General features: G+C 41.8%; 1 protein-coding gene across 1 annotated transcript; it reads right to left on the reverse strand.

Annotated features, from left to right (window-relative positions):
- Nucleotides 1-369: 369 nt before the first annotated feature.
- cisd1 (CDGSH iron sulfur domain 1) lies at nt 370-11,146 on the reverse strand. The gene is made up of 3 exons (XM_078223611.1): nt 10,899-11,146; nt 7,347-7,549; nt 370-814 (listed from the first exon to the last, which is right to left on the reverse strand). The coding sequence occupies exons 1-3, from the start codon at nt 10,921-10,923 to the stop codon at nt 725-727; spliced, it is 318 nt and encodes a 105-aa protein (XP_078079737.1). The 5' UTR covers nt 10,924-11,146; the 3' UTR covers nt 370-724.
- Nucleotides 11,147-15,590: the final 4,444 nt, after the last annotated feature.

Below are 15,590 nucleotides of genomic sequence, written 5' to 3' on the forward strand. Positions count from 1 at the left end.
TACATCCAGCCCAAAGCAAATACTATTCAACAAATGTACTCAAAAATACTTCAGTAAGTGCGAAGTGCTTTGAAACATGTTTGTTTTGAAAGGTGCCATATAAATCATTTTATTTTCCCCCTCCATGGCATAGAACATAGAACAGTACAGCACAGAACAGGCCCTTCGGCCCACGATGTTGTGCCGAGCTTTATCTGAAACCAAGATCAAGCTATCCCACTCCCTATCACTAGACTATTAATCCAGAAACTCAGCCAATGTTTTGGGGACCCAGGTTCGAATCCCGGCACAGCAGATGGCAGAAACTGAGTTCAATAAAAATAAATATTAAGAATCTACTGCATTAGATGAAATATTGTAACACGCAGATTTCAAATAACTCCTAATCCTTTATTTATCTGACTTTGTAGAATGATCAAAATAATAGTGTATTTGCTGTCTACAATTTAGAAAAAATGATCTTATTGCATTGTACCACACTGATATTTTACTTTACACACAGAAGAATGAAAATACTAGCAATCACATTTTGTAAGAACATCTCAAATGATAAAGGCCAAGATTAGTGTCTTTACAGTCTTACAGAATGGACCTTGATGAAAATTAAGGTCTGCGTCACACATCTTACATCTATTTCATTTCACGCCTGCTACTGTGTGTAGCAATTATTTGTACATTAACACAAAAGCACATTCTATAGTTTTTATATTAAAATTTCCTTCCATCAGGCCTCTCGTTTTTTGATTATCAGTGGCCCTACATTGTCTCCAGTTTCTTCATTGTGTTTGGTGTGAGAACCATCACACATTGGGAACTGAAATCAAAAAGAAGAGAAAATGTTAGTTCTCCGCTTCATGCGGAAGCTTCTGGTTCTTGGCTTAAATGCACAAACCCAATCAAATGCTTCTTTGGCTAAATATTGGAGTGAGTCAATGAGGCGAGGGCAGTCAGTGCTCAAAAGGCATTCGATAAAGTGCCACAAAATAAACTTGTTAGCAAAATTGAAGCCTGTGGAATTTAAAGGGGCAGTGGCAACATGAATAAGGAACTAACTAATGAACAGAAGGCCAAGGGGATATGTGATGAACAGTTTGCGAGGAAATGGTGGTGTAGTGGTAATCTCACTAGACGAGTAATCCAGAGGCCCAGGCTAATGCTCTGGGGACCTGGGTTCAAATGGCAATTTAAAGTTCGATGAATGGTAATGGACTGTTTGATTTAAACACTTTGTGCTGAATGTGTGGAATGGACTGATCAGGAGAAGATGATAGTGTAGAAAAGTTTAATTCAGAAATAGACACTTGTTTCAAGCAGTGGGCACTTTTGAGTTATTAGATTTTGGAATTGGTTAGATAGGTACAGAGACTTCTCCATTCCTCTACACAGGACTCATGGCATTAGATAAAATATTATAATACACAGATTTCAATTCAATTTAAATTCAATTAATAAAACCTGGAATTGAAAACTAGTCTCAATAATGCTGACCAAGAACAATCATCAACTGTCATAAAAACCCATCTGGTTCACGAATGCCCTTTAGGGAAGGAAATCCGTTGTCCTTACCTGGCCTGCATGTGACTCCAGACCCACAACAAAGTGATTGATTCTTAACTGCCCTCTGAAATGGCCTAGCAAACCACTCCGTTCAAGGGCAATTAGGGACGGGCAACAAAGGCTGGCATTGCCAGTGACGCCCACATCCCATTGGGGAATAAAAAGATTAACTGCTTTCAGACTGGAGTGAGTTTACACTGAACTCCTTCACGGGTCGGTACGAGGACCACTGCTGCGTTTGACATTTTAGATTAGCATTTGGGTACAGATAATACAATTTCAAAGTTTGTGAATGGCAGAAAACTTGGCAGTGTAGTAAACAGTGCAGAGGATAGCAGCAGACCTGAAGAGGACAGTCAGACTGGTGAAATTTAACGTGTGTGAACCGATGTATTTTGCAGGAGGAATGAAGCGAAGCAGTACAAGCTAAATGGTGTGATTTTAAAAAGGGTCCAGAAACACAGAGATCAGTGCAGGACAAGAAATTGCATTTTAAAAGCCCCTTTAATTTCCCAAGGAACTGCACAGAACCACATTCAACAGTTAATGCCACTGTAGCAAAAGTGTGTGGATTAGGTGGATTAGCCATGCTAAACTGCCCCTTTGTGTCAGGGGGACTAGCTGGGGTAAATATATGTGGCTGTGGGGATAGGGCCTGGGTGGGATTGTGGCCGGTGCAGACTCGATGGGCCGAATGGCCTCATTTTGTGCTGTAGGGATTCTGTGATACCAAAGGCAGAGATGTTGAGAGGGGATTAAAAACTTGATCAAAGAGGTAGATTTTAAGAGGGGGAAGTTTAAAGGAGGATGGTCAGGTGGAGAGATGGAGGTTCAGGAGGAGATTCTAGAGCTTAGGACCTAGCTGGATGAAGCACAGACACCTATGGTGGGGCAAAGGCATGGGGATGCATGCAAGGCCAGAGTTGGGATAATACTGAGTTTTCAGACTGTCGACAAGTGAAGAAGATTCAAAATAAGGAGGTCAGAGACCATTAAAGGAGCTAATCGGGGGAACTTAACATTTCAAGTGCTGGGGACTTGGAGCCAATTTATATCAGCTTACAGGATTTGAAGTGGGATAGAGTATTGGCGGCTGAGGTTATGCGCTTGCAGGCTGGCGAGAGCAGTGGAGCTGTCATATTTGGATGTGACAACATTATGCACGAGTGTTTCAGATGGAGGTGGGTCAGAGACCGGCGATACCAGAGGCGGAATCAGAACACCTCTGCAAGGGGTATGGAACTGAAAGCCCAGCTTGGGGGTCAAATAGTACCTCACAGTGCAAACAGTCTGATTCAATTTGAAGCAGTATCTACTGAGTTAAAATGGAGGTGGCAGGGAAGCAAATCTTCCCAATATTTATACAATGGAGACTGTGGCTCACCACAAAGTCAAGTAAGCAGATGACAGCACAGACGCAATGAAGGAGTAAAGAGAGTTGGATTCTATCAACATACAAGTGGAACCAGATGCCACAGCATTTGATAATGCCCCCAAGAGACAGCATGTAAATGAGGAAGACGATCGGTTTGATCCCTGCAGTACTGACACAACAGTGCTGGAGAACTCATCGCTAGGCTGTGCTGCAACTGATTGAATAGCTAAAAAAGTCACAAAGCAAAGGCCATCTCTTGGAGTTGGACAGCAGGGGCAAGCTGGATGGTGTGGTTGACCATGTCAAAGACTACAAAGAGATGGAGAAGAGCAATGCACACAAGATGCAATAAATAACTTTGAATGGGGCTCTTCCATTGGATTCTTTGACTGACAGAGCTTGCTTCAGCCATGTTTTTCATTCCTTCAGGTTCTGATTTTGAAGCATTTATATTGAGTGTATTGCGTGACCTGTACAATAGTGTCAGAGGGAAAGGACGACTATATTATACCTAATGAGTTTAGACAGGCAGAGTAAACGTGATATTAAGTCTGCCCTCAACAATGTACTTCTATGGGCAAAATTTGCTCGATGAAGAAATAAGCAGGCTAAGTGAAGAACAAAATATTAATGTTCAACTTCAATCAGCTGAATGTGAATTATGAGTTTCGAAGAGGCCCACAGTGCAAGTTGATCACTGGAACGCATAGCAGCTTCAGGGTCCAATGTTTCCAGGGAAATGGAAATCTTGTCCTGTTAATGATAAGTGAGCTGGACAATCTCCAGAAAATGGAAGTCAAAGCACCCAAGAGAGAACAATCATTAAAAGATTCGATTCCGAATGATCAGGGATTCAGGAATACCAAAAACCAGGAACCAGCTCACTTCAGAGAAATTAAAAAACATAATCCAGTAGTTTTGAGGGTGGTCATTCTCTAATACTTCGGTATCGGACAACTGTAAAACCTTTTACAGCATTATACTATGCACGTAAAGTAAATAACTGGACAAGCTTGACCTGAACCAGGGATCACAGTCTGAGGATACAGGATAGACCACAGAGATGAGGAGAGGAGACATTTGTTCACCCAAAGAGTGGTGAACCTGAGGAATTCATTACCCACAGGAGGTAGTTGATGCCAAAACATTGAATGTATTCAAGAGGTGGCTAGATATAGCACTTGGGGCGAATGGGATCAAAGGTTATGGGGAGAAAGCAGGATCAGGCTATTGAGTTGGATGGTCAGCCATGATCACGATGAATGGTGGAGCAGGCTCGAAGGGCCGAATGGCCTCCTCCTGTTTCTATAACTAAAATGATTAATAAGAAAATTAGCAGCAAAATCCAACTACTAATTGAATGGCAATAATGAAATCAATAAATGCTGAAACAAGTTATGATAAGTATAAGACATGGTGAAAGAAAACACAGCTTCAGGTAAAATAACAGCAACTTTCAAAAGAATGGCATAATTTTCCAATAGGAGTGTAGTCAGAGAAAAGGTGAGAATCATAAAATACAAAGTGTCACAATGAGAGGCAGCAGATAGCGAGCATGCTGAAAATTACTTCCTCTAAGAAAGGATACAAGTAATGTACCCTGGTATATCAGCAGCAAAATTAATAACTCAAAAAGGAACAAAATCAAAATTCTCCAAAGGGACATTGTTTGCATCAGGAAGTGGTCAGACCTTGAGACTGACAATGGTGGGAAAGTTACTGAATACCAGAATGGTCCTGTACCAGATCAGAAGTAGGCTTTAAAAGTCCAAATAGCTATATTTTTTCCTCTACCTTCAACACCACAGTCTCAGTAGTTTTCTTGATGATCAGAATGAGGTGTTGGACCCAAGACATGATCCCATTAGAGAACCAAACAGCTTTAGCATTGTTAGTTACTACTCAGCAAAGTTGTACATTTTCATAAGTCTACCATGACCTCTTGGATCTCTTTCAATTTCTTGGCACCATTCACGGTGCTTGTGTGCCATCCATTTTGTTCCTTGCAGTGCAGAGTGCTTTCCTGACGTCTATAAAACAGTGTCTAATTTCTATCAACAGTTTGAGCTCAGCTCAATGAAGTGACCAAAGCTGCAAACAAAAGTTAACTAGTGTGGATAGTTTAGTCTGAGGAGTCAGCTCAGGAGAGACAAAATATATTAATAGTCAGAACAACGTCTGTATGTAATTTGCTCCTTCCAGCAAGGTGTATCTGTTTCAGTGACAAAGATTAATGTTAGATTAATCTAATAGGCTCTGTTGATGGATATGAAATATCCAGTAGTTTAAGCCTTAAACATTTGATCCGCTGTACTTGAAGACCCCTGAGCAAATTTCTAATGAGACTGTCTTTAATATACTAGTATTTTAGTTCCAGACATGTTCTGTTCCAGTTAGTCCTATTACCTAACTGCATAAACTTGCACGTTAATTAAATCCGACAGACCACTAACTTGTCACCTTACTCAATTATTTGCCAATACATTCATTAGCATTGTATGGCATTAATTTATTTGGACCCAGCGCTAAAATGCTGGTAGACCCTTGTATACAGCAGTGTTCCCCTCTCAATTGACCAAAGACAGATGTATTTTAAAAGAAAAATGATTTAACACCATCTTTCCAGGTGCTCCGGTTGCCTCCCACACTCCAAAGATGTGCAGGTTAGGTGCATTGGCCATGCTAAATTGCCCCTTAGTGTCCCGGGATGTGTAGGTTAAAGGGATTAGCAGGGTAAATATATGGAGTTACAGGGATAGGGCCGAGATGGGATTGTTGTCGGTGCAGGCTTGATGGGCCGAATGGCCTCCTTCTGCACTGTAGGGTTTCTATGATTCTATAGTTTCTATGATTCTCCCCAACCTATTTCTGTGGCTCTCAAGAACAGACAAATGACAGGTTTCCTTGTAAGTTTTAAAAAGGATAAATATTCACTATGCAGCAACTCCCCCCCCCCCCCCACCTCCCTCCCATAAAAGAGGTAGCGTACTTGGGTCTTTAGCTGTACTAACCCTAGAGTTCTGTCTCAGTTAAGAAGCTGCTGGCTCTCAGCAAAGTTATTTCATATCGGGATTATTGTCTAACTGTTTCTGCATGTTCAGATACTCACTCAGTTCACATCCACCCGTCCATCCAGAGGAGGCACTGGCCTAGTGGTACTATTGTTAAGATTATTAATCCAGAAACTCAGCTAATGATCTGAGGACCCAGGTTCAAATCCCGCCACAGCAAATGATGGAATGTGAATTCAATAAAAAATATCTGTAATTAAGAATCTACAGATGACCATGAAGCCATTGTCGATTCTCGGAAAAACCCATCAGTTTCACTAATGCCCTTTAGGGAAGGAAATCTGCCATCCTTACATGGTCTGGCCTACATGTGACTCCAGAGCCATAGTAATGTGGTTGACTTTGAACTGCCCTCCAAGGACAACTAGGGATGGGCAATAAATGCTGGCCAGCCAGCGATGCCCATGTCCCACGAATGAATAAGAAAATCCCCCCACCCCACCCCCAGCGTACATTAGTCATGTTGAATTGCCTTTATTGGTGTTATTCTTGTGGGAACATGTAATTTATATCCACTAACCATTGCATCACATATTTGTACAAATGATTTCCCTTGGTTAAAGTCAAACATAAAATGACTTTCAAGCTCCGGAATAATGATTCATGTTATAGCTACAGGGCCACTGGCATCCAGGTTATAAATGCTCATTGCAAGGATATCTTGCAGCTCTTCTGATACGCTGGTTCCAAGTGAACGAGAGGAGAAAAGAAAAGTGTGGTGCATGGGAATGGAGGCATTTGCGTTTATTTTTAGATTTAATTAGGCCACTGTTTAACTAATAAATGAAATTGCAATCTTGTAAAGGTTTTAGCTGAAAGGCGTAGTGTTCCTCCAAATTTTAATGACAGATTAGATTTAGTTTGTGGAGAGCAGGTTTGCTGGAAATCCCTTGCTGTTTGCTCTCCCTCTATTGGCCAGTGCTGATTTTGCCAGTTTTTTTTTTAAATCACATTTATCCGAACAGTTCAGATCATTTCTGGATCCATCAGAACCTTTTTCTCTCTTATTTCTGAATGCATACATTTTGGTGATTTAATTTGTGAGTCACGGTTCATAATTTTTCCTCTTTATCCCTGACTGAGGCCTTGTTTAATTTAATTATTCTTAATTTAAGATGGGCATTTTAAAAAATATATCTAGGAAATATATCACATAATAGTCATCATGCTCATCCATATTTTCTCATATTTATCCAATTCACTGACTCCATTTCTGGCAGTCCGTTCTTCACCATTAGCGGAAAGTGAACTCATCTAAACTCTCTTCTGAGTTTGAGACTGTGACGCTGTACATTTTTATGTACCCATGACATGTAACGAGGTTATCAAATTGATATTCTTACCTGTTTAGATCGCCAGCATCTACAATACACAGCTTTATCTCCCAGGTCTTCAACATCAAATGCATGCACTACTTTAGGGGTATCCTTCTGGATGTCTAGGTTAACCAATGATTTACGGCACTTGTCCCTGGAGTATAAAGTTCTGTAGGCGAGATAACCAACAGCAGCTGCTCCAATTGTCAGTGAAATCGCTGCAGCCCATTCTATTTCAGCAAAGAATAAAGGGGGCAAAAAAAAAGTTTGGATGAATTAAAATACTTGAAATATGCCCAAATTGCACACCACAGGGACCTTGGCCATTTATCTGCAAATACAATGGTAGCAGTAAGTGAAAAAATACACAACCAGCAACAATGGACTGAGTAACCAAGAAATAAAAACAAAATACTGGAAAAACTTAGCAGGTCTGGCAGCATCTGTGGAGAGAGAAACAGAGTTAACATTTTAAGTCCAATATGACTCGTCTTCAGAACTGATCTGTCCTGCCCCTGTTTGGTTCCAAAGAGTCATAGTGGACTCAAAATGTTAACTCTGTTGGCTCCTTGAGTCTGTCCCAGCTTTCTTTTAGACCATCTCCACTTCATTTATCTGCTTTTAAATCCAAATCCAAATTGCTCTGAGCTTCAAACCTGAAAACTTCAACTGACCCAGCATCCATATTCTTTTCAGGAGAGAAAGTTCCAGATTTCCACTATGTTGAAAATGTGCTTCCCGATTTCACTGGCTCTAATTTTAACATTGCGAATCCTTGGTCTAAGTTTCTTCTGCCCAGGAAGTTGATTCTCTCTCTATCAACTCGATCAATTAAGGAGGTCTTGTGGTGCAGTGGGTAGCGTCTCTGCCTCTGAAGCTAGAAGTTCTGGGTTTGAGTCTCACTCCAGCACTTGATAGCCAAGGAAGGCGTATTCATAACGTGGCTAAACAGATTGATACTAAATGTGCAAATCCGCCCAAAACACCACAATGGCAGGTGGCAAGGGGGGAATATTCATGGTCAGCCATGTGATGGAAGGAAAGTTGGGACCTCTCCCATCACTCTCCATAGCTCCAGACTATAAATATGTGCATAATGCATGTTGCTACAACTACTCAAATTCCCCAAGTGAACTGTGACATACACCACCCTATCCAATCTTTTCATCATTTTATATAAGCATCACCTATCAACCTTCTACACTCGCTGAAAACTCAGACTTCTGCAAGTCCTCAGAGCTTAAGCCTTTATCCTGCTGATAAATCTGTGCAGTAGCCTCCTTAAAGATATTCTTCACAGGTTGTTCCCAAGATTGAATGCAGTATTCCAGATGGACGTCTTTATTTTTACTCTTTCATGGGTTGTGGATGTCGCTAGCTAGGTCAGCATTTATTGCCCATCCCTAATTGCCCTCTAGGTGATGGTGAACTGCCCTCTTGTACCACTGCATACACACCCACTGTGCTGTTCGATAAAGATTCTGCACAATTGAAGCATAACATCCTCTCCTTTACCTTCCAGCCCCTTGAGATAAAGTCCAAAATTCCATCAACCTTTTTGATTACTTATTCGAAATACTGGTCAAGACAGCACAAACTCCCCCCTCCTCTTCAAAAGGTGCCATCGATCTTTTTCTCAATGTTCACCCAAGGCAGTCCCGCAACTTTAATACCCCATTCAAAAGACAGCATCTCCAATAGTATACTACTTCTACACATACTGAAATTCCAGCCTATGTTTGTGGGCTTGAATCTTCTGAATTAGAGACAAGAATGCTGCTTGCAAACCTGACAAAAGCTCAAGGGTGTTAATTCAGTTAATGATTAAACAAGTACATTTACTAACTGCAAATTCCAGGATACTTAATATTGACAGAAAATTGATAATTCATAGTAATCTAACAAACATTACTTTATGTAAGTACATAATTCATTCACCAGAGTTGATTTGAAGTACAGGCATCTAAGACCGAATGCTGATTGCTGTTCTTTTTCCATAGGTCAATTTACACATGCTATATTGCAAACATTAACTTTAAACTAAAGTGACAAACTCAGAAGAATAACCTTGTTACTTTTTTTTAAAATGGTGCCAACCAAAGGATTGCCAAGGTCACTGATTCTAGTTCATACCAGTCATTCTGAAAGCTCTTGAGCTTTGGAAGCAAAGGCAAACACAATGACAACCAGGTGCAGAACCTGAGCAAAGCCCATGAAGGCATACTGAGCAGTCCACTGTTGTCTCAGTGAAAGAACCTTTGACACAGTATGCTACTCTTGTTGAATTTCTCTTACTAATGCAGCTAGCCACACAATTGCATTTGCAAATACAGCAGGGTTCCGTAGGCAAAGCAAGTGGATTGCATCCATTACTTGCATTAATGTGGAGCAATCAAGCCTTTGCACCAGGTGGGAGTTTACCTAAACACTGTTAATTTAAAGTTTATTTATTAGTATCACAAGTAGGCTTACATTAACACTGCAATGAAGTTACTGCAAAAATTCCGTAGTCACCACCCTCCAGCACCTGTTGGGGTACACAGAGGGAGAATTTAGCATGGCCAATGCACCTGACCAGCACGTCTTTCGGACTGTGGGAGGAAACCTGAGCACCCGGAAGATACCCACGTAAACATGGGGAGAATGTGCAGTCTCCGCAGTGACCCAAGGCCAGTAATTGAATCCGGGTCCCTGGCGTTATGAGGTAGCAATGCTAACCACTGTGCCACTGACAATATTGAGTACCTTAAACAAGAAAGCACTTCCATGTGACACAACACATTATGTACAACTCATTAGCACAGATCTCAATATTTACCAAGTTTATTATTCCAGACCATAAACCGCAGAGTGCAGTATGGGCTTCTGCAATCTGTACTTAGCCACAGGATTAATACATGGCTGAACACAGTATCAGCCATACAAAAAGTCTGGGATGTGTATTGTCAATATAATGAGATTTAAGTCAATTTAATAGAAAATAAGGGAAAGAAAGCTTGCCAAACGATTACATCACACCACAACCAAATCATTTATTCTTACAGCACATCAATGATTGTCAGGACTGCACTGTGGCAGTTAATGCATGCTCACACCCTCACCGTCAGCATTCAATAATAGTCAATTTTCAACAGCTTCCCTTGGTTAAAAGAAAATCTGTGGAAAAATGCAGAGAGGAGAGAGACTGGGATAGATGAAACCTTTGCCCTGAAGTTAGGGCGTCTTGAGGCAATGTCAGCAACAGACTGAGCATGAAGAGATCACTCAGCCTGTCTGCACTGGGACATTCCCTGCACTGCCTTGGCTCTGGGGACAGACAGTGCGGATCCTGATTGCTGGCCAGGGCAAGCTGGCAGCTTTGGGACGGTGTCTCTGACCTTCCCTTCTATGATGTTATGAGGTATGCATGACCTTCCCTTCTATGGCAGCGGCTGGCGGATTGCACACTGCGCCACAGTGTCCAGACACACTGGCAGCCCCCCTCTCCCCCTGAAGCAGGAGCTGGACCCGGAGAGGGAAAGGCCCTGCAAACACCCCCCTTTAGCTGTAAACATTAGGGTGCAGTGCGTCCCTCATTACCTTTAACAGTAGAGCTACTCCCCATGATTGCGGATTGCCCGCTTCACTCCTCTCCCCGGCCTCAGTCACAATGTCCCAGGGCCCAGCCGGCGAGCGGGCACTGCGCATGTTTCGGCTCGGCCCGTGACGTCACGGGGACCCAGCCGGCCGCCACTGCGCAGGCTCCCGCCCGGCCCATGACGTCAAGCGGACCCAGCCGGACACAACTGCGCAGGCTCCCGCCCGGCTCATGACGTCAAGCGGACCCAGCCGGACACAACTGCGCAGGCTCCCGCCCGGCCAGAAACAACATGCGCACCCAGTCGGCCGCCACTGCGCAGGCTCCCAGGCCGGCGCATGACGTCAGGCGCAGACCAGTCTGTCCCCACCCAGTTGTGGTTCTGAATCATGCTCCTCCTGCAGTAGGTGGGACAGTGGGTGCCAATGCCATTGAGAAGACGCAAATCTCAACTCCCACAATTATATCATAAAAATTAAAACTCAAACCGTCGTGAAACTGTACATAAAAACAGAAAATGCTGCAAATACCCAGCAAGGCTGGCAAAGAGAACAAGTAATTAGAAATGATTTTGATTTATTATTGTCACATGCATTGGGATACAGTGAAAAGTATTGCTTCTTGCGCGCTATACAGACCATACATAGAATGCATAGGGCAAAAGGAAAGAGTGCAGACTGTAGTGTTACAGTCACAGCTAGGGTGTAGAAAAAGGTCAACATGACATAAAATAGGTCCATTTAAAAGTATGATGACAGCAGGGAAGAATCTGTTCTTGAGTCGGTTGGTACATGATCTCAGACTTTCATGGTACTAGAATGTTATTGCTTATTGAATGAATACAAAAGGAGAGAGGTTACAGGGCACTAGTGCGACCACAACTGTAGTACTGTGTGTTAAGTTCTGTTCACTGTGTCTCATCAATGTCAGGAGTAGCTATTTGTCCACCAACAAGGCTAAATGGCGAGGCACATAAAATTTAATGTCCAAGTACACAGATTAAAATCTAGTGGATAGGTGCAAGGAGTAATTTTTTAAAAACTAATAGAATGTTGGACTTTATTTCAAAGGGTCTGAAAGTTATGCTTCAGTTAAAGTTTATTATTTTTGTCACAAGTAGACTTACATTAACACATGCAATGAAGGTACTGTGAAAATCCCCTGTTGTAAAGAACCTTGGACAAACTCCATCCAATGTACTGTGTTCAGCTCTGGACACACCACCTCAAGAAGGATATACTGAGGGGGTGCAATCCAGATTGAACATATTAATACTCGGCCTTAGGGTTAAGTTATGAGGACAGAAGGTATAGACAAGACTGTGTTGTCTTGACTGAAGATTGAGGGCGATCTGAGAGGTGATCTGAATGATGTATGTAAAATTGTTAAAGTGACATAGAACAGATACAGAGAAACAACCAGGTAGTGATTGAGGCAAATGACATAGACACAATTAAGAGAAAACTAGATGAGTACACAGAAGACTTCCATGATCCAAGGTCATGCCAAAGCACTTAAGAGGCAATAAAGTAAGTGTAGTCACTCAAGTAGCATAGCAAACACTGCAGCTAATGTGTGCATTGCAAGCTCCCACAAGTAACAATGGGATACAACCTGATAGCCCGTTTTAGTGATGTTGATTGGCATTTAATTATTGATTACCAAGGACCTCCCAGTTGATATTGCTATTGGATGGGAAGGTACCAAAATGGAATCCTGGCTCAAAAGACTGTACGTTTTACATTTTTTTCGAAAACATGGATGAACACAGTCATAGAACTGCCTATTTTACAGATAACACAGAGTACAAAATATGTCTTATGCTATATAATGTTCTCAGTAAATACAGACTGTAACCCATCAGGCTAACTATGGTCAGACAACACCCCACTCTGAAACCAAGTGGTAGATGTCACCCAATCAGACATTTGTAGATCTCTCCTCAAATTCACCCCAGATGATTGTCACACTGTGCGTTGAGTGTTTCCAAACTCAACTCTCAAAAGACACACTTTTGAATCTTCTTATAAACAATGCTTTCCTTCAACTGTTTTAAGCAAAGATCCACCTCCAGGCTTTCCAACTCTCCTTTTTAGTATTCCTTTGTCTTGAAAGCCATGAAAAACATTCAGGTTTATCACACGACCTCTCAGGAATCCAACCATGAATTGCTTCAACTTTTACTTCACAGGTTGTAGTAAGATATCAGCAACCTTAGGAGTGCTAGATATCTCTGGTTTCTCACTAGTCAACTTCACTAGATCTGTCTTTAAATTCAAAGGAAAGTACCCTGTTCCAATCCCAGTTCCTCTTTGTATCTTTGACTTCAGGAGTTCCTAGATTTTTATTTCCTGGTTTCTAGAACTAGTTTCTCTGGGACTTGGTTTCTTGCCCATTACACCATTATTCTGCTTCTGATTCTGGCAGAGCTGAGAGTTGTTCTCTCTCCAGCTGCTAAGTTCCTTTTGCTAATAGGTTCAGTTAAATTAGAAACACAGGTATTTTCCTCTAAAAGTGGCCCCGGTTGCTAAGCAATAGCTCATTCTTTCTCCAAGCTCTTGTTTGCTTTTCATGCCATAAACTCTGTTGTGCCTGCCGCACAGTCTGTTTTAACCCTTATACGATGGACAAATGACTGTGAGTAGACATCTGGTTAGTTCAATCAATATTTATTTAAGACACACAATCAATAATCACCCACCCAACCAACAATAAGTTATCTTTACAGAAAATACTAGAGTTCGAGTTCAATACAAGACCTTGACTTAACTTTGCGTGATTGACAAGTACCCAAGCAGATATTGGCCTTTATCTGTGCGTTGGTCTCGGTCGTCCTCTGTGTAGTCTGGTCCTTTGGTCTGGCCTGGCACTCTGGCTCTGGTCTTCCTTCCTTCTCAGGTGTGGTGGCTCTCCTCGTGCTGGTCGTCGCTGGCAATGGTCACTGGTGTTGTACTCTTTCATGGGGTCAGAGAGAGAGCGAGCTTCTGTTGTGGAGCAGTTTTTATCCCTCCTTGGTTTCGTGTCCTTTTTGGGCGGTGTCTTGATTCTTGTCAATCAATCATTCAGGGCTTGATCACCCTGATCGATAAGAGTCCAGTAAGAAGTCTCACAAAGCCAGGTTAAAGTCCAACAGGCTTATTTGGTAGCAAAAGCCACTAGCTTTCAGAGCGCTGCCCCTTCGTCAAGTGAGTAGGAGTTCTGTTCACAAACAGGGCATATAAAGACACAAACTCAATTTACAAAATAATGATTGGAATGCGAGTCTTTACAGGTAATCAAGTCTTAAAGTCTTAAACAACCCCCACAACTTGCCTGGACTTGCAAAGTCTCACTAACTGTCCTGTCTGGAGACAATACATATCTCTTTAACCTGTGCTTAACGCTCTCTCCACTCACATTGTCTGTACCTTTAAGACTCGATTACCTGTAAAGACTCGCATTCCAATCATTTGTTTGTAAATTGAGTTTGTGTCTTTATATGCCCTGTTTGTGAACAGAACTCCCACTCACCTGACGAAGGGGCAGCGCTCCGAAATTTAGTGGCTTTTGCTATCAAATAAACCTATTGGACTTTAATCTGGTGTTGTGAGACTTCTTACTGTGTTTACCCCAGTCCAACGCCGGCATCTCCACATCACGATAAGAGTCCAATCAGGTGCTGCCACACCGATCTCTGTGTATGTCCCCAATGTGGAGATGCCGGCGTTGGACTGGTGTGGCTTTTGCTACCAAATAAACCTGTTGGACTTTAACCTGGTGTTGTTAAACTTCTTACTATGTCCCCAACGGCATGCCTGTAGGTGCTGGAGGCACATAGGTCACATACCTCCCTCCCAAATAAGGGGTTAAGGTAAACAAATATGTTTGACCAGAGAGTGTCCATTGTCTTTGGGATGGCCTATTTCCTGTGTATTCATTTGTCTGGGTTGCAGCCTGTTTGTCTCTGTCTTTTAGGCTGCAGCCTGTCGTTTTAGTTCTTGCCGAATTGTCCCAGAGTGCTTTACAAATCGCCATTTTAGGTGGCCCGTTTGGCCACATCTCTAAGTTCCTTAAAGACTTTTTTCTTTGTATGAATTTGAAGAAAATTGTGTAGGAATGTATATTAGCTGGATGGTCATTGAGTGGCTCCCGATTCCAATAATCAGTGCAGGGTTGTTTTCGTTGGTTTTTCAAATAAAAATAATCCTTTTATGTAAACAGACTTAAAACCCTGTCCCTTAGGCATGGGTAATTGATTTTATTTTTGTGAACAGCTGTATTGATGGGAAGTTAATAACACATTGTTTCGTATGAAACATTAAAAATTATGAATTGAAAAAAACTCTCTAAGCACAATATAGATCCAGTGTAAAATAGAACCATAACTCCCATACATGCAAACACCTTTGTTTAACATTAATCTAATTAGTTTTACCCTTTCTTACACGCTAAATTAAACTCACATAAATCTACACCTTTCCCCTAATATCCAACAATACAAAAATAGATCACATTAACTATCTCTGTTTTCTGACACCTCTTATGTCTCAGTGCCATGGGATTTGTTACAGCTACCTTAAAGAGAAGAACAGGGCTTGGGTTTAACATCTCATCTGAATGACAGCTACTCCAACAATGCAGCACTCCAATGGTGTGTCAGCCCAGATTTCAAAGTCTCTGGAGTGGGACTTGAATTCACAACCTTCTGGCTTGAA

This window comes from Mustelus asterias, chromosome 11 (assembly GCF_964213995.1).
Source record: "Mustelus asterias chromosome 11, sMusAst1.hap1.1, whole genome shotgun sequence".
Lineage (NCBI taxonomy): Eukaryota > Metazoa > Chordata > Chondrichthyes > Carcharhiniformes > Triakidae > Mustelus > Mustelus asterias.